The sequence below is a fragment of the Xenopus tropicalis genome, chromosome 2 (assembly GCF_000004195.4).
Source record: "Xenopus tropicalis strain Nigerian chromosome 2, UCB_Xtro_10.0, whole genome shotgun sequence".
Classification (NCBI taxonomy): domain Eukaryota; kingdom Metazoa; phylum Chordata; class Amphibia; order Anura; family Pipidae; genus Xenopus; species Xenopus tropicalis.
In genome coordinates, this window is record NC_030678.2 from 82191175 (window position 1) to 82209766 (window position 18592).

At 38.4% G+C, this 18592-nt stretch overlaps 2 protein-coding genes and 2 non-coding genes across 14 annotated transcripts in view; 2 read left to right on the plus strand and 2 right to left on the minus strand.

The window, feature by feature from the left end:
- zmym4 (zinc finger MYM-type containing 4) overlaps positions 1-2529 on the plus strand; it is a 65731-nt gene extending 63202 nt beyond the window's left edge. For 7 of the 8 annotated variants that reach the window (XM_031895717.1, XM_012956523.3, XM_012956525.3 and 4 more), the window contains exon 27: positions 334-2529. In XM_031895717.1, coding sequence (XP_031751577.1) covers positions 334-538 — 205 coding nt within the window. In that variant the 3' untranslated portion in view covers positions 539-2529. 8 annotated transcript variants of the gene reach the window in all.
- Positions 2530-6893: 4364 nt separating this feature from the next.
- On the plus strand, positions 6894-14435 carry znf706l (zinc finger protein 706 like). 4 transcript variants are annotated; one of them, XM_012956994.2, is made up of 5 exons: positions 6894-6919; positions 7653-7873; positions 8364-8504; positions 9599-9706; positions 12976-14435. In XM_012956994.2, the coding sequence occupies exons 3-4, from the start codon at positions 8373-8375 to the stop codon at positions 9692-9694; spliced, it is 228 nt and encodes a 75-aa protein (XP_012812448.1). In that variant the 5' UTR covers positions 6894-6919; positions 7653-7873; positions 8364-8372; the 3' UTR covers positions 9695-9706; positions 12976-14435.
- A 3417-nt stretch (positions 14436-17852) lies between these two features.
- Positions 17853-17928, minus strand: mir133d (microRNA mir-133d). The gene has a single exon (NR_049580.1). It is a non-coding gene; the product is annotated as a microRNA mir-133d (primary transcript).
- Positions 17929-18291: 363 nt separating this feature from the next.
- Positions 18292-18353, minus strand: mir1b (microRNA mir-1b). The gene has a single exon (NR_049634.1). It is a non-coding gene; the product is annotated as a microRNA mir-1b (primary transcript).
- Positions 18354-18592: the final 239 nt, after the last annotated feature.

An 18592-nucleotide genomic window follows, 5' to 3' on the forward strand; every position in this document is an offset into this window, starting at 1 on the left:
CTTCTAAACAAACATGTATTAGCTATCCATGATGTGCCCTTATCTATTTTATTCTAAACATATTTTATAGTTTCAGGTATAAATCATCATTATGATGTGTTGCGCCTAGCATTTACTGATAATGCCTAAAGGCTGTCCCTTAAATTTTAAACAGTGGTTGATAAATGAAAGTGAAATTGCTTTTAAACTAACATTTGAAATGAGTTAATTCACATATGTCAGATGTCAAAGTTGCTCAGACAAGCTAGACATTCTTATTGATTTTTGAGAAGAAAAAAAAAATTGGCAACAATTTATCACAATTAAAACATTTATATTTTCTTCCTTAAACAGCTCTGAAAGTGTGAAGCAACGGAATGATGTCTTCTACCTGCAGCCTGAGCGCTCCTGTGTACCCAACAGTCCCATGTGGTTTTCCACAATGCCCATTGATCCGGGCACGTTGGACAGCATGCTGACCCGCATACTTATGGTGCGAGAGGTCCATGAGGAGCTGACCAAAGCAAAAGAGGACTCTGAAGCAGAATTGTCTGATTAAGTTTGCGTCGGCTTCATCCCTTCTCCTACCCAAGACCTTAACCACCTTACCTTCCACAAAAATCGGGGCAGACACTAAGCTGTGATTGCAACGTTTCCACCCTCTAAGCTTATCCACTACTTCCCACTTTTTCCCCTTCCCTATGTGTACAGATGAAGACTCTCCTGCTGGATCTAAGCGGGGAAGGGAGACAGAAGTCCTCAATCCCAGCTATGGGAAACCATGCACAGAGACAAGCGCATAACTCCACAATCCCCAGAGGATATACACCTGAGACTAGGTGCTAGAGACCTGTGCTAGGAACTTTAAATCTTTTTAACTGGAGCTCAGGGGAGGTAGGGTTTTTAATCCCTTTTGCTGTTGAATGCTCTTGTGTTGCACTGCAAGAGAAGCATAAGGGGTTAAGGAAAGACTTTCTCCTCTCCAAGTGTTTAGCCACACTGTATAGGAGGTGCAGATTGGGGCATCACCTTCTTTGATAATCCTATCCGGTGTTTATACATATAATCAGGTGTGTTTCAAGCCCCTTTGGACCTTTCAGCAAGTAGTTCATTACATGTTCTATAAATTTACCCGACACATGCGAGACATTCACATACCTCGCCCTCACTACTTTTTAATTGGTTGCAGATAAATAGAAACAATGTTGATGCAGACAGAAACAAATTAGTGTTATTTTTCCAAGTAAGAATAAAAATACAACCTGATTTTTCTTGGCATGAAAGATACACAACCAATATTGCTGCACATGTGCACAATTACACTTGTCCTCGCAATGCAAAAGCTTTTAAACTCCCAAGTATCTTAACCATTTGCCTTTACTGGCCTTTTAAAATCTGGTCTAATTTAGCATTTATTGCTTATGTCTGTTTAACTCCTGAAGGAGTGATCAACTTCAGTTAACCCTTATGACATTATCTGCATTACTGGTCTCTGTCACAAGTGGGATTACCCAATAAAGTTTTTTTTTTTTTTTGTTTTGTTTTTTTTTTTTTGTTTTTATAAGGAAAAATTTGGTATTTAAAATAATTTGTGAAAGTGTCAATAAGTCCTGAAAATGGCATTTCTATAGACAGTATGTAAAACTGACGTGTCTTTCCCAACACTAGACAAATATTTCTCATATCATTTATATAGATAATGAGGCAAGAAAATGTATGTGTAACAGGGTATGGTGTAGGCTGTCAGTCATGCTGGGAGTTGTATTTCAGCAGCGTCTGTGAGGCCACCCAGTTGCTCATCCATGAACCCTTTTTACTGTATAAAACCAGGAAGCTTTTGAGAATAATGAAAGCAGAATAAAACGTGGACCATTTTTCCGGGGCAAAAACTTCAGTTGAACATAATATTAGCATTATTTTCTGGGGCTTTGTCTGGGTGTCTTTTAAACACAGTGCTCTATTTTACATTGTGACTGCTTTCTGCATAGACAGGACTGCTCCCCATCACATACCAATTGGGCATTAAACAACGCTCCCCAATGATAAATTGTAACTAGCTTACATCCTTGTGAATTTTTTTCCTTTAAAAAAACAAACAAACAAAAAAAAAAAAACATAAAGAAAAAGACATAGCCGACTTTTTAGTGTTTACAAATAATTTCAGGTTGGTCCCTCACAATGAAATACTACAAAGATAAACTGTATGAAGTGGAAAAGTGAATTAACTTCACTGTTCAATATTCCCTTTTTATTTAATAGAGGGGGATAGTGATTTGTTATCCTTTTTTAATCAAAAGAGGATGGCTGAATATTGCTGTCTCTTTTGGATATAAAAGGGTTCCAATGGTTTTCCATTATTTTTCTTTATCCGCATTTTTTTTTTTTTAATTAACTTTGTTTTAGTAGTAACAGAGTTTAATATTATAAGATAAAGTAGTCCTTTGGGATTTTTGTGTATCTGTTAGTTCTTATCCTGCTTGTACAATAAATCACCAATTGTGTTTTTAACGCACAGAGCTGTGTGTGACTGGAGTAAAAAAATGAGAAATATGTTTTACTTGCATCTCTCCTAGTATTTTACATCTTTGATAATTTGCTCATAAGCACACACCTCCTGACATTCTCAGACCACACTATTACTGTATGCCAATTTGTAGAAGGGTCTGTTGCTTTTTCTAGGACCTTTAATGTGACTTCTGCTTTTGCTAAACTATTCACCCCATTATATCCCAGCTTTGAAACATGATGGTTTAGCAATCGACAAAAAGCAGATTGTTAAACTGTTAGTGCAAGGAGAAACCAGGCTGTTGTATTCTGTTGGATGTACCATGCTGACCTTGTAATTTATCTGTCAACCTGAAACAAAGCATTTAAAAAGGCTAGGGACCATTTACTTAAGTAGACTTGGATTCTAAATCTTGAGAAATAAGCATTTTTATATATATATATATATCTATATACAAACACATATATAAACATCTTTTCTATGACATAGCTTTGTCAGGTGAGTTACTCCTTCAGATTAGTATGTTGTAATTAATACATAAATGCATATTAAAGATCTTATGGGGTGCCTAGACTACACTTACTTTTGTAATTGTTTTCATTATGCATATAAAAGGAAATATTTTTATACATTTTAAGTGTGAAGCAAATATACAGACCTTAATCACACTTTTCTGGAGCTCTAAAGCTTCCAGAACTATGGAGATGGACAAACAGCATGCACTCTGGACTTAATATGGCTATTTTGATTATTTTATTCTTCATTGCTTCATAACTAAGTTCCATTCAGCTCCCTTAAGTTTGTAGATGCTGGAAAAGATGCAGTGCAGGATGGGCATAGGAGAGGAAAATTTGTAAGTGAAGTTTTGAATGCTGCAGTATGGCAGTAGACTAAAGGTAAGGAGAAGTTGGTGGTGATGGATCTTTCTACCAGGTTATGGGAAGGTCTTTGTATACTCTTTGACATACTTTGTTGTCTTAAAGGGGTGGTTCAACTTTACATTAATTATAGAATGTTCTATTCTAGCAACTTTCATTTTTTTATTTTTTTTTAAATAGTTTAACTATTTGCATTCCTCTTCTGCCTTCAGCTTTTAAATGGGGGTAACCAACCCCAAAAGCCAAAAAAAACTGTTGGTCTTTGGGGCCACTATTTTATTGTTATTGTTAATTTTTATTACTTATCTTTCCATTTAGACCTTCCTCTCGTATTCATCTTCCAGTGTCTCATTCAAACCACTGGCAATTTGCTAGAGTAAATAAGACACTAGTAACCAGATAGTTGCTGAAATCTCAAACTGGAGAGCTGCTGAACATAAAGCTAAATAACTGAAAAACCACAAAGTTTATGAAGACCAATTGCAAATTGTCTCAGAACATAAATGTCTACATCATACTAAAAGTTCATTTAAAGATGAACTACTTTAATGTATCACTCACAATATGTAGTTTATGGTTTTTGCTTATGCTGTAGTACAGGGCTGTCCACAAGCTGCCCTCCAAAAGCATACCTACATGTTACAACACCCTCAACTGAAAACCATTTGTGTTATACATGTAAACATAAAACCACTACCTTATTTCTAGTGCATTTCCTTTGGAAATACAGTTGAATTTGATATAGTCAACCCCTTGGATATTTTAGTGACAGTGACAATGAGCTCATTCTCTATCTGTTCTTTTAAAAGCTAGAAAACAAGAAGTGATGGTATGAACCAAAAGGGATATAGCATATTTTGAAGGCAGCCTAATTTCAAAAGGCCATTTATTCATAAAATATGCTTTGTGCCTTATTCCTGTTTAAGGTGAAATATATACCTGTGTTGAAATTAAGTTAAATAAATAGGGATTATGTGGATTCTGCCTATTGTCTTAATTAAACATTCAAATTTCTTTTAAAATTCTTGCATTAAACAATGCAGCATAGTCACACAGAAAATACTTTCATCTACCCATGTTTTCATCATATTGGCACTAAAAATGATATGGTTAAATCTGATTGTATAATATACTCCTATGTGAGCATAGGGGCATTTTACCCACCACTGTTTTCTGTGTGGGCACTGCAGTTATCAAAACTGTGTGCCCTTGATTTTAATGAAAAGTAGCACATTATCTAAACCAGTGCTGTCCAACTTCTGTGGTATCAAGGGGTGTCATTTTTCTGGCCTACATGCTGAAGGGCCAATAATGGAAATCAGTTTTGCCCACTTGCTTTTTTTTTTTAACCACGTCCTCTTTAAATAACACCTATATTAACATATACATTTTTAAGACTATATCCACATTAATGCTGGTAGCACACCAAAAAGACAAATGGTTGGTGCTCACTTCAAGGATATCACGAATCATTCATATGTGAAAAAAGTTCATTAAGTCATATTAAGCCATACCCTTAAATACATATGGCCCCTCCCCTCTGGATTGCAAGGCAACCCCCAACACATTATTATACACCTTATGGACCCCCTAATAACGCTTTCCATATGCTAACAAACTTCCAGAACAAATCCCTGCCAGGTTCACACACAGGCAGTATAGGGCAGGCAGATTATGGCACATACAGGCAGGGTACGGCGGGCAGGCAGACTACAGTACACACTACAGTATGGCACACACAGGAATGTTTTCTATTGGTTTTTTTTTTTTCCCCCCCAATTTGAATATGAAATTTCTCATCCTTTCAGTCATAGGATGCTCTGTTGTACAGGCATGATGAGTGGCCCTTATTTAAACCACAAATGTTTTAATGGGCTGATAAAAGGATACTATAATCATATGTTTAATGTGTTGTCTCCTACATATTTCTTGAATAAAGAAATTGCAATTTTGTAGGATTGGAATATTAGGAAAACAAAGGATACTCTGGATGATGCCTTCACTTATGCTCCTTCCCCCTTCTTTAGTATATTACATTAGTTTTCTTTTAGTTATCAAAATATAGAGGTCTGAGGCTGTTGCATAACTGTATGCATGTAGAAATATGTGTGGTGACTGGTTCTTGTAGTATGATTGTATATTGAGTATATCTATATAAGAAGGAGGTGAGGTCCAAAGCTAAAGCAGACTGCACATAAGCATTCTAATTTGATAAAGAAACTATATATTGGCAAAAGGTGCTCTCAAACTCACCTCAGACAATGTAATAATAGGGCAAACATGATAAACTACAAGGGGTTAACTGAGGTAAAACTATATGCTAGCTACCAGGGAAATAACTATTAAGTCGTATAGAGGATAAAAACTCTAGCTGCAAGAGGTCAAGGAGGTATAGTGGTGTTGATCATCACTTTTATGAACAAATCTGTTTTTCTCAAGGTTTAGGGCTCTAAAATGATTCTGCTATGGGTTCCAGTAACGTATCACTACCACCAGCTATCTTTATTTTCCCTAGGGCAAGGCAAAAATGGTCATACAGCACCCAATCCTTTTATCTTTGACAATATGTTTCTGTACAGTGAGAAATGTCCTTACTATAGCATTCAAATGTAATCTAATTTAATTAGCTTTGCAAGAGGAGGGACCATGGCTAATGCACAACAGAAATATGGCATTTATACAAAAACATTTATAACTGGTAAATGAAATGTGTTCTGGCCTCCACACCTGTAATAGTAGAGCAGACCTTTCAGTTTAAGGGTAGTATGTATGCTTGTTTAACATAAGTTCAGTGAATAGGTCTTGTGTTAACATACCTTTTGCCTGTTGGTTTTTTTTGTTTGTTTTTTTTTTCCATTTTAAAACATCTATGAATTTTATAATTTATTGAGCTAACAGGGCAAAGACTGAAACCACTTTGCAACATTTTGTGGTACTGCCAGCCAGAAAGTTGTAAAACTACCAGTCAACAGACCTGTCCTCTACATAACAAGTTCCTTCTTATCAAGGCACTTGCCTTAAAGGAACAGTAACACCAAAAAATGAAAGTGTATAAAAGTAACTAAAATATAATGTACTGATGCCCTGCACTGGTAAAAGTTGTGTGTTTACTTCAGAAAGTCTACTATAATTTATATAAATAAGCTGCTATGTAGCCAAGGAGGCAGCCATTCAAAGGAGAAAAGGCACAGGCACATAGCAGATAACAGATAAAACACTATTGTATTCTACAGAACTTATCTGTTATCTGCTATGTAACCTGTGCCTTTTCTCCTTTTTTCCAGCTTGAATGGCTGCCCCTGGGGCTACACAGCAGCTTATTATATAAATTATAGTAGTGTTACTGTAGCAAACACACCAGTTTTACCAGTGCAGGGCAACAGTGCATTATATTTTTATTACTTTAAAGCTCTTTCATTTTTTAGTGTTACTGTTCCTTTAAATAAGGGATGGGGTCATTTAAATGGAAGTCATTATCTCTATAAAGCAAAGTATCCTAATTAACTAGGGAGAAATACAGAGAAACACCTGTACAGGCTGTCATATGCCATATATGGTAAGTAACAAAAAATGTAGACTTATTTATTGTGCATTTTCGTATTCTTGATGAGGTGTTTGTTCTGCACTGCAAATCAGTGCTGTTCTGTAAGATTTGGTGATTTAAATAATATGCTACAATGTATTTATATATTGAGACCTAAGGGGAAAATAATACAAGCATTTGTGCACAAACAGTAATTCCATTCTTTGCCCCAAAGCATTGAGAATTACTTTTAAATCACCATAACTGGGCATACTATTAAAAAAGTGAAATAAAAGAATTGGTTGTGCAAAATGCAGAAAGTGCTGCAAGAGAACATGTTTCAGTCTGCCCTCTCCAAACCAGAGGAACTGGGCAGTACTCATGTCATGGGTTCAGCCCAGCACAAGCCGTGTTGTACACATCACTAGGCTGCTAAAGCAAATTTTAGTTGCATTTTTATTTTTGTAACATAAATCAAATCATCACAACGAGATAAACTCCACTGGCTTGAAATAAAAATAGAGCGACTTCATGATTTCCCTCTAGCATTTGCCTTAATAAACAGACTCCCAGTCCAGCGCTGGACTCGTGTAACTACAGCATATATAGATTAGAAACGGTGCTACGAGTTTCACTGCACAAACCACGCAGTTGAGCCCTTGAGAGCCTACAGTCTATTACATCACTTATTATACAGAAACCCTTGAACCTAAGCTAAACTATTCCGGACTTCCCAGCTCTCAAGCCTTTCTATCGTTCTCTTTAGGCTGGCTAGCTTTAGTCCTCCAAACACCTCTGTGGTTCCTACGTTACCAGGCAACGCTTTTGTTCTGCTCTCCACCGGAAGTGGCGTGCGGTACAACTGGCAGTAACCGGAACAACCCGGATTTATGTGCAGCCTGCTCTGTCGCGACTGAGAGAAGGAGGAAGAAATCGCGACACGCAGTGTTTGGTGGCGGAGGAGGTAGTGGTGACCTAAAGAGCAATGTAAGTGCCTTTTTTTTGTGGGTAAAGAGGGTTTCTGAGGGAAGCGGCAGGAGGTAAACGAGTTCTGGGCATGGGCCGTTAGATAATGCCACGGATAGCAGATTCCATGTTGGCAGGCTGTATGCATAGGATCGTAGGAGTTCGAAGAAACGTGGGGTGTGTTGACTTGTACAGCGGGAATGTCTAATTTGACGCTTTCCACCTGTTGCACAACAGCTTTTTTTCTCTCTATCGGGTTTTGTAGATAAGGAACATGTAGCAGGCGGCAGAACGTGGGTTCAGCCTTTGTGAGGTTTTTTTTTTACGTTTTGTCTTGTTTTCATTGTGTAGTGTGTCCCCCATTAGGTTATAGACAGCCCACTTTTTAAAAGAAACAAAATGTAACAATCTGTAAAATATACCTTTTAAGTAATTCCTGAGCATATAACTAGTGTGGTACAGTATATTTGTGTAGTGTCTGTATATAAAAGTATTCCATTTCTTTTTACAGTCTGGCAACATGGCCCGTGGACAGCAAAAGATCCAAGCTCAGCAGAAGAATGCCAAGAAACAAGCAGAAAAGAAGAAACATGGCAATGATCAGAAGGCCGCAGCTAAGGCTGCACTGGTATTTACCTGCCCTGTGTGTAGGGTAAGAACCCCTTATTCAATCGAATGCGTTTTAATGCTCATTAGAATTTTTATCTGTGTACAATGAGGCCTTCTATTAACCAATAGTGTCATTTTTAATTGTTTTAATATATTGTGTCTTACCAAGGATTCATTTTGAGTTTTCAAAGACCAAGCCTTTGTTTTTTTTGTTTTTATTAGTGTGTGGGGAGCATCTGTGTTTGACTGGGTTATCAAATATGATGTTTGGCCTTCCGTTGGTGCTATATAATAGTCTCTACTCCTTATGGAAGGCTTTCCCCAACATTTTAGAACATTGTTTCTGGAATTGTTACAGTCAGCCACTAGAGCAGGGATCACCTTTTTCACATCTGAGCCACACTTGAGTTGGGGAAACAACACAAGTATGAAAAATGTTTATGAGGGTGCCAAAAAAGGGTGATTGTGATTGGCTATTTGGTAGCTCCTATGTGGACTAGCAGCCTAAATAAGGCTCTGCTTGGCAGTATACCTGGTTTTTATGCAACCAATGCTTGCCTCCAGTCCAGGAATTCAAAAATAAGTACCTGCATTTAGGCCAATGGGAGCAACATCCAAGGGGTTGGTGAGCAACATGCTTTTTAGCCAAACTTAATAGTTGCCATTACATGTTCAGGTATGTAGTGTTCTGACATTCACTAAATCCAGTCTGGTCTGCCAGCAAGTGAAGCATGATTCATAACTTCTGAGTTTGCTACGCTCTACATACTTCAGCATTTGGTGGTCTCTTTTGTGAGCTTGTGTGACCTAACACTTCTTGTGAGTGAACAGTTCTTGCTTCTAGATGTTGCTACTACTTCCCTGTCTCTTTACTTACCAATGGCAGCTATAACAGTGCAGAACAGACTTCCTGGAAATTTGGCATCCTGTGATCCAACATTGAAAGTAATGTTGCATCAAAACATTAATGTTTGTTGCTGTAGGTTACATAGACTCACTTGCCTTGTTTTGTGTGCATTTTGCACACAACCAAACAGTAATTATAGGGAATGTTGATTTAAAGCTCAAAATACAGCAGAATGATGTTTAATACATTATTCATGTTCTGAACCTTGTATTGCTTCCATTATATTATAGACACAGATGCCAGATCCTAAAACATTCAAGCAGCACTTTGAAAGTAAGCATCCAAAGTCGCCAATGCCCCCTGAGCTAGCAGATGTGCAGGCATAACAGAATCTTGAGGTAAGTCTAATGCAAAGGCATTCATAGTATATGGCATTTATCAGTTAATTAAATAGTATTGTAGATCCAAAATAGTCAGGTAGTACCTACCATCTAAAAGGATAAGGTTAAAAGGGAAATGTGAAAAAGATAAATGTTTCCAAATACAGTTTGCTGTTTTTAAAATTATCAAATGACCCTTCGCTGTCCCTCGCTCACAAATGTTTTAAAATAACAGAGTGACACAAAGCTGCATGCTGAGATAGTTAGCTCTAATATGCTCTTTGGGCAAAGGGAGCCCATACCAGTGATATATCAGAGCTAACTGTCTCTAATAGAAAATAGATTACACAAAGACAGGATATAGGTTAGGAGATAATTAAGTTGATCTTACCTATGTCAGAAACCTACTGATTTTTTTCATCCATTGTATTAAGAATGTTTATTTTCATGCAATTAATTTTTTTGTTTTGTTTTCATGGTTGCCTAATAAAATAACATAATTCTAAGTGACTTTTCAATATACAGCTTTTATAACGGTAATTGTAAAGGATTTTGCAGTGTTTTTTCACATTTGAACAATGTAGCAGAGGCAAGTTCTACTCCTACCAAGATTTAAATTCCCACAATGCGTTGTATGCTTTTTTACAGGTCTTTTGAGAGGGGAATTATACCTACTCAAATAGCTCACTTAGCCCTTTTCCAATTTACTAGGGTTTTCTTTTAGTTTTCATGATATTAGCAGTTTTACATTGTTGCTGTCATAAGTTTCCAACTTGAATGTGTCCAGTGCCAGGTGGAACAACAGAAGCTTAAAGGAGAACTAAAGCCTAACTAAAGACTTAGGGTAGAAATGTTGTAAATTATGTTTTGTGCTTCTGTACTAGCCCAAGGCAACCACAGCACTTTAGCAATGAAGGTCTGTGCCCCCAGTAGCTCCCCATCTTCTTTTCTGCTGCTTCATAGTAACATAGTAAGTTGGGTTGAATAAAGACATACGTCCATCACGTTCAACCATAATGCCTATATATAACCTGCCTAACTACAAGTTGATCCAGAGGAAGGCAAAAAACCCCATCTGAAGCCTCTCTAATTTGCCGCAGAGGGGAAAAAATTCCTTCCTGACTCCAAGATGGCAATCGGACCAGTCCCTGGATCAACTTGTACTAAGAGCTATCTCCCATAACCCTGTATTCCCTCACTTGCTAAGAATCCATCCAGTCCCTTCTTAAAGTTATATAATGTATCAGCCAGTACAACTGATTCGGGGAGGGAATTCCACAACTTCACAGCTCTCACTGTAAAAAATCCTTTCCGAATATTTAAATGGAACCTCCCTTCTTCTAAACGGAGTGGGTGCCCTCGTGTCCGTTGGAAGGACCTACTGGTAAATAAAACATTAGAAAGGTTATTATATGATCCCCTTATATATTTATACATAGTTATCATGTCACCTCTTAAGCGCCTCTTCTCCAGTGTAAACAGACCCAACTTGGCCAGTCTTTCTTCATAACTGAGACTTTCCATACCCTTTACCAGCTTCGTTGCCCTTCTCTGGACCCTCTCTAACTCAATAATGTCCCGTTTGAGCACTGGAGACCAAAACTGAACAGCATATTCTAGATGGGGCCTTACCAGCGCTCTGTAAAGGGGAAGAATAACCCCCTCCTCCCGTGAATCTATACCCCTTTTAATACAGCTCAAAACCCTGTTTGCCCTTGCAGCTGCTGCCTGGCATTGCTTGCTACAGCCAAGTTTATTATCTACAAGGACTCCAAGGTCCTTCTCCATTAGGGATTTGCCTAGTGCAGTCCCATTAAGGGTATACGGGGCTTGCATATTTTTACATCCCAGGTGCATGACCTTACATTTATCCACATTAAATCTCATCTGCCACTTAGCTGCCCAGATTGCCAGTTGGTCAAGATCCTGCTGCAGGGATGTCACATCCTGGATAGAATTGACTGGCCTGCAGAGTTTTGTGTCATCTGCAAACACTGATACATTACTCATAATACCCTCCCCCAAGTCATTTATGAACAAATTAAACAAAAGTGGACCCAGTACAGAACCCTGAGGGACCCCACTGAGAACCTTATTCCAAGTAGAGAATGTGCCATTAACAACCACCCTCTGTACCCGATCCTGTAGCCAGTTTTCTATCCATGTGCAAACGACTTCACTAAGACCAATAGACCTTAGTTTAGAAAGCAGTCGTTTGTGGGGAACGGTATCAAATGCTTTTGCACATTCTCTGAGCTGCTGTCAGTTACTGAGTTTAGGGACCCACTCTAATTTACTATAAGATATAAATGTCACAAAATATGGCTGAAAAGTAATTAACACAGATGATTACTGCATGGCAGCTCTGAAACCAGTGCAGTCATCATCAGACTTTAATCATCAGCCCATTAGGATCAGCTTATATGACAAACAAACATCATTTTCTTTGCTTGATAATTTCCGACGACCCCTAAGCTTAACTTCTCAACAACTGCTCAGAGCCCACTGAGCATGAGTGTCACAGACACGTCTAACAGAAGTGTCCAGTATGGTCACCCCCTGCGACAACTTTAAAGGACTGGATTATTACTACTATAGAGATGATTAACATTTAGGTGTGTTTTATAAGTTCATTATATAAAATATGGCATGTCTAGCCATATTCATTTTAAAGGTTTAGTTACTGATCTCTGTCCAGTTTGAAGGGCAGGGTAGTGTGGGGTTTCCCTGTTGCAAATTCATGACATTAACAATATAAAACTGCTAATATCATGAAAACTAAGTATAAATTGCGAAAGGATTCAGGAGTGCACCCTGGGCAATTTTAACTGTCACTTTATAGCATACACTCACGTGTTGTTTTATAATGGGTTAATACATACAATCATTTTTAATAGTAACATAATTTTCCATTAACTGTTTATTTCTATATAGTGTGGGGTGGTGACGGTTTTATGCAGAACCTACCTTATAAAAACAGGTTCTCTAATGAGTCATGGGTGTTATTAGTCTTTAGAGGTTCTGAGCCTTAGTTCCCATGGCCATGTGGCGAACAGCGTTCCTATCTCTACAACGCAGCATTCAGACCAACCACTGTAGTCCAAGTTCCCTTCTGAAACCCACTGTTTCCATTACTTCCAGATTTGGAGCTCTGATTTGAAATAATTGTAGTGATCAGGTTGCAAAACAAATAACTGCAGAGCACATTGAAACAATGAAAACCGTATATATATTCACTAGAAACTGTTGTGTAATAGGATAACTTTTTCCCCACTTTTGTCTTCTAGATGTGTCTTCGCTGATGAATGCACTGAATAAATTGGGTTTGGAATCTTTGAGAGTGACTCCCATTTTTGGCTGCCCTATTACCTTCTCACCTTTCCTGTCCTAATGGAACTAGTGATGTGAGAATTTCTGGACTTTGTTTTCACAACTACTAATGTGTAGTATTTTATAATCTTAAGTGTTTTCCCCCCTTTACACTATATTTTGTGCACAGGGTTTACTATAGGATGAGCTGCAGAGGTTGGGGCAAATACAGCAACTATTTTTTAACAGTCTGATAAGTTTATTAATAAACTGTGGTGCTTTTGCTAAGGTAAAATTGGAGCTGTTATCTGAATCTTTTGTTAAGCAGCTATTCTGGGGTTACAGCAACAACTACTGGAAAGACATCTTAAAAGAAAGGCAAATCCAGTGCATAGCTCTATAAACCCATGTTTTTTCCCTCTCTATTGAACTTTCCCATTCTGTGGCTGCATCTTTATCTCGGAAAGTAGGGATTTCAAAGTGCCGACCACTGTCTTAGTTAACAAGCTGCCAAGTCTTTCCATCGCATGTTACTTTGCTCTTCACCTGCCAACACCTCCCAGACAAACATGGAACCCCTCAGTAGGGACATTACAATCTTATTTATAAGGAGGCCCAATTATATGACTGTGTGTACAGTGCAGTATTGAATTATAGCCAAAATGGCAAGCATTGCTAGTATATGCCATTCTTACATGGAAAAATGAAAGGTTACCTTTCCAGTGCACATGGGCCATATTGGTTTTGAGTTACAATTGCACCCCACCCATAAAAGCGACTATTTTAATGTTCCATTCCATTTAATGCCCTTACAATCTGTAAGACCAAACCTTGTTCATTTTATTTTCTTCCTAGTTCTAATTCATTTATTGCTGTGCTGTTCAACCCTATGGATTGAGTGGAGAAAAATTATGCTACTATATTTGTATGACTCTTGGAACTTTGTGGTTCATAATGCCCTTATCATGCTTTTGCAGAAACTGTTTTAACTAGGATTGTACCACTAAAGCAGCAGTACTCAAAATGTCCACTGGAACAAGTGGCTACCTGGAAGGAAAAGGAAATGTGCCAAATGTGCTTTTGGTGTCTCCGGTGGCATAACTCTGTTAATTACATACACATATTGCAAGAGTTTCAGGAATGAAAGGGTCAGTGAAGTTTAGGTACAACAGGTCATCTTTGGCATTTACCTGTTTTCTTTACCTAAACAATTCTCTATGATACAATATTATTTAGATAATCAATCTTTTTAACTTGTGCTAAGGAACATTTCACTCAGCAGTCTGTTTCATGCTCTTACCCTAAGGAAGGGGCTGACTTCTCAGTCCTTCCCTTCAGAGGTTTTAATATGTCTTTCAGATGCAGTTATAAATAAAGAGGTATTTTGTGTAACTGCCAAAAAAAAACTTTCTGTAATAAAAGCTTAATTTGAAATGTATTTTGTGTTGTCATGTGCAGTTACATTTATGTTCTAAACTTCTACCCTTTCTATAGTGCATATAAAACTTTTAAACCTTTTTATTTTTTCAGTTTTTATCCACAGCAAAGTCTTATAACCCCCACAAATGTCCCTCCCTATAAAGGATTCCTCCTCAATTAGCCTATAGTGTTTTCCTACATCATGCAGTGGTTATCAAGTTTATATTCCTAGCAATGGTGCAAGTTGGCTGCAGGAGTTACATGTAAGATGGGCTGGCTTGGGAAGGTCATAATTAACATTTTTGCCACAGTTGAATTGTGGGGGATTGCATCCAGGATGGTGTCCCTCACAAGATGCTATACTATGTGGGTTAGGCCCTACACCTAGGCTGCTGCAGTTCTCCTGATGTTGCCTTGTTTTATTGACTGCAGTTGTTGGCATCCTGCTTGCTTGGGATAGCAGATGTGTGCATGTCTGTATTGATGCAGTTTGATGACATCCTTAAGCGCATGTTGCTTAGCATGACCTGGAAGGACTTCTGGGCTACATCCTGTTTTACAGAGGATTCCATTCTGCTTACAGGTGCTGCAGCCCAGCTCAGAGTAGTTTCACAAGTCATGCCCCCTCCTCAATGGAAAAGCCCGCAATATTTTATCTGCAAACAGAATCTACTGTTCTTATGTTGTTTGATGTATAATCCTGCCTCAGACAACCACAAACCTTAGGAAAAATCTAAGGAGACTAAAAAGAAGCCAAAACAGCTGATGGCTAAAGTAAACTTGTGTTGCTGTGCTCACTCCTGATCATTTGGAGAAGCTGTGCACCACCGGTGGATAGAAGTTTTTAATTACTAATTTTCCTACAGTTAATTAATTTGTATCTTGGGTGAAACAAGATTATGCAAACTTGTGATTCTGTATATGTTGCTCACTCTTCAACTGCACTACTGATTTGTGTTATGAGGATACTTCCTCCTGAGAGTCTGCACTAAATATTTAGAATTTGAGAAGGGAGAGTGTTCTGACTCTTTTAAAGGAGAAAGAAAGGTAAAAGCTAAGTAAGCTTTATCAGAAAGTTCTGTGTAAATACAGCCATAAGCACTCACAGAAACACTGCACTGAGTTCCCTGTCAAAAGATTTGTTGTCTGTTTTCCTCTGCCACAGACACGCAGCTCTCTCCTCTCTCCTGCTCCCCCCTCCCTCAAGAATGCTAAGAACTCACCCCCCCCTTAGGAATGTGGATCTGAGCCAATCAGCAGGAAGCTGACTCATAGTCTAACTAACTGAGCATGTACACTTGGTCTCAGTGCAGGAGTGAGGCATTATGGGAACTTTCTTTACAGAGCTCAGCGTTTTTTCTTCTTGTTTGGCTTCTGATCATCTGAACGGGAGAAATATGGGGACACTTAAGCGCACTATTGAGAGAACTGAAGGTATGCCTGCAGCTTGAGATTAACTCTTTATTAGCCTTTCCTTCTCCTGAGGAGCGCCTCCATGTCAAGCTAGTAGCTTTTTTTTATTTGCAAGTACTGTGGAGGGGGGGGGGGGTCATGTTGATGAGTCTATTATATGCAAAATTTGTGTAGTTTTTACTTGATCTTTGTGTCAACTGCCATGTGTTATAAGGGTCATTTACAATCACCCACTCAGTGTGCACAGTTAAAAAAAGGCAGCAGTCATTTTTTTTGGGGGGGGTACATGAAAATGGAGTAGAAGGGGACTGTAATTCAGCCATCATTACTATCCAGAAAATAACATAATTATAGTACAAGTTATCAATGGCAGGAACAAGAATAAAAAAAAGCCAGTCCTCAGTATAGCCTCCGTACAATAGGAGAGATTCTTTGCCACTTTATGCGCATGTGTGAAATGGGAAATATGTAATGATGTGACCCTGTCGTATACAAGTGGATACTTAGGGCAAAGACACACAGAGTAGCAGCTACTTTTTCACAGCTACTAAACGCCAAAAAATATCTTGCCATAGGCAATACGGTTATCAGTAAATGATCAGCATTGTGTATTTTAGTAGGTGCTACTAGTAGCTCCTGTGCATCACAATTTTGTGTGTGTGTATATATAATGTGTGTTCAAAAAGGACACAGCACTCAATCCTCATATGCAGTAATGCTTGTATTATATCAGATATATAATCAGGTACATTACCCCATCTGCAACGTTTGAGAGTATCTCCACTCCTTTATCAGGCCAGGGACTTTATCCCTGGCTTGATAAAGGAGTGGAGATGCCCTGAAATCTGTGCTGGTGGACTACCAGTAAGAAAACACTTATTTGGTGGAATTTCTTAGCCTCCTGGCTTTTCTCTCAGTTCCTCAGTCGCTTTGTCAAGGACTCCCTCTGCTACTTGCAGTGACAGGCCCTCTGGGTCTTCCAAACACAGACAGGTTCCTGCTCTGTGCCCTGCGCTTAGAGACCTTTCTTAGCATTCTCACTTTAATTAAATACCTTTACACAGGACAAGCTTCCTGTGGAAAGTGAGCGCCAATATGTGAGCTGCACCACTAGAATGGATCACCTGGTCTGCCTGTTCCTTCCAGAACACTATAGCTCACTGGACCAGCAAAACTCTTTAAACAGATTGAAGCATTCTTTGTTTAGTAACATCTCCCACTATGGAGAACTTAAAGGGAAAGCTCATTTTTTGGCCTTTTTCTTGGGTCACTCTACCATAAAAAAAAAAAAAAAAATACGCACACACCTTCAAAGGAGCTGCACTCAGGTCTTATGCAAGCAAAGGATGTTTATTCAAACGTGAGACTGTCTCTCATTTGAATAAACATCCTTTGTTTGCATAAGACCTGTGAGTTCGGCTCCTTTGAACCACTATATATACATATATATTTTGTCAGTCCACTATATAGCGTTTGTTTTCTTTGAAGTTGGTCAGTTTTTTTGCAGTTTGTAGCTGTCATTGCAGGCCAAACATAAAAACAAACAAAAAAAATATATATGCATTTCCACTATATTATCTTGGTGTGCTACAGCTGATTAGGCTGCTGTAGGACAGGTGACTTATAGGCTGATGCACCATGAGGCTAATTCTCACAATGGTTCTGGTTACAGGCAAAGAAGGAGGCTGATTCCAGCTCAGGGGCTGTTTCTCCACAGGCCAAAAATCAGCCCTGTGTGGCATTAGCCTTATCCTTTGGTGTTGCTGTACCACAATCCCTGCTCTGAGATGCAGCAGTTGCAGAGAGAGAGATATGGATGTTATTCAGGTAAATAAGACTCCTACAATATAGAAGCAAGCTTTGCTGGACACCTCTGTGCTGTTATAACAAAAGGCCATAGCATATGTCTTTATTAAAAGCTTCAGGGGCCCAATTTCAGGACCTGCAGACCATAAGAAAACTGAGCTTTAAGCTCTTAATCATAAACTGGAGTTGATAGTGCCAGTGACCTATTGCAATCCTGACCAGTTGCGGCTGGTTGAAGGGGACCAAATCCTTTTTCTGGGTTGATGTGGTTCCTTTTCACCAGCCGCAACCAGACAGCCTATCCTTTTTTTGGCCCAGTCATAGTTCTCTAAATATACAAAGTTGTGTATGCTACAAATATTATATGCTTGACAGCCACTATATAAACACAGTAACAAATACAAACCAGGAATCTAGACCAGCACATCAGCCTCTGAGCTAAATATAAGATCTTTAGAGCATCGAACTAAACCTTTGCACTAATGGTAGAATCATTATAACACCAATAGGATAATTTCAAGGTTCTTACACTTATGTTTAGGAGTAAATTCATATCAATCAAGCAGAACTCAAAATTGTTTCTTGACAATATCTTCCTCTGTCCCAGGGTGCGCAGAACCAAACTGTGGCGCAGATGAAAAGGCAACCCCTTAGGTTACATACTTCTTAACATTCCATAGCATTTTCATTCAGTATGGGCATATAAAGAAGTATGTGCCCTAAAGGTGGACATCAAAGCCACTGAAACATCTTCATCTAATCCAGGTTCTGTAGCCCTAAAATACAAAAAATGTTGGATTAGCATTAGTGTTTAAGGGGCAGATTTAACAAAATGTCAGTTTAGAGCTTAATACATAAAAACATTCCCATGTTCTATTCATTCTTATGGGATTTTTTTAAGTATATTTATCAATAGGTGAACTCTAACTTTCACGTAGGTGAGTTTTCATGTATTCA

Bases quoted from the DNA above. Each gene is read 5' to 3' on its own strand.
- znf706l (XM_012956994.2), top strand. From the start codon at position 8,373: ATGGCCCGTGGACAGCAAAAGATCCAAGCTCAGCAGAAGAATGCCAAG. The intron at 8,505-9,598 runs GTAAGAACCCCT...ATTATATTATAG, and splicing joins TTACCTGCCCTGTGTGTAGG to ACACAGATGCCAGATCCTAA.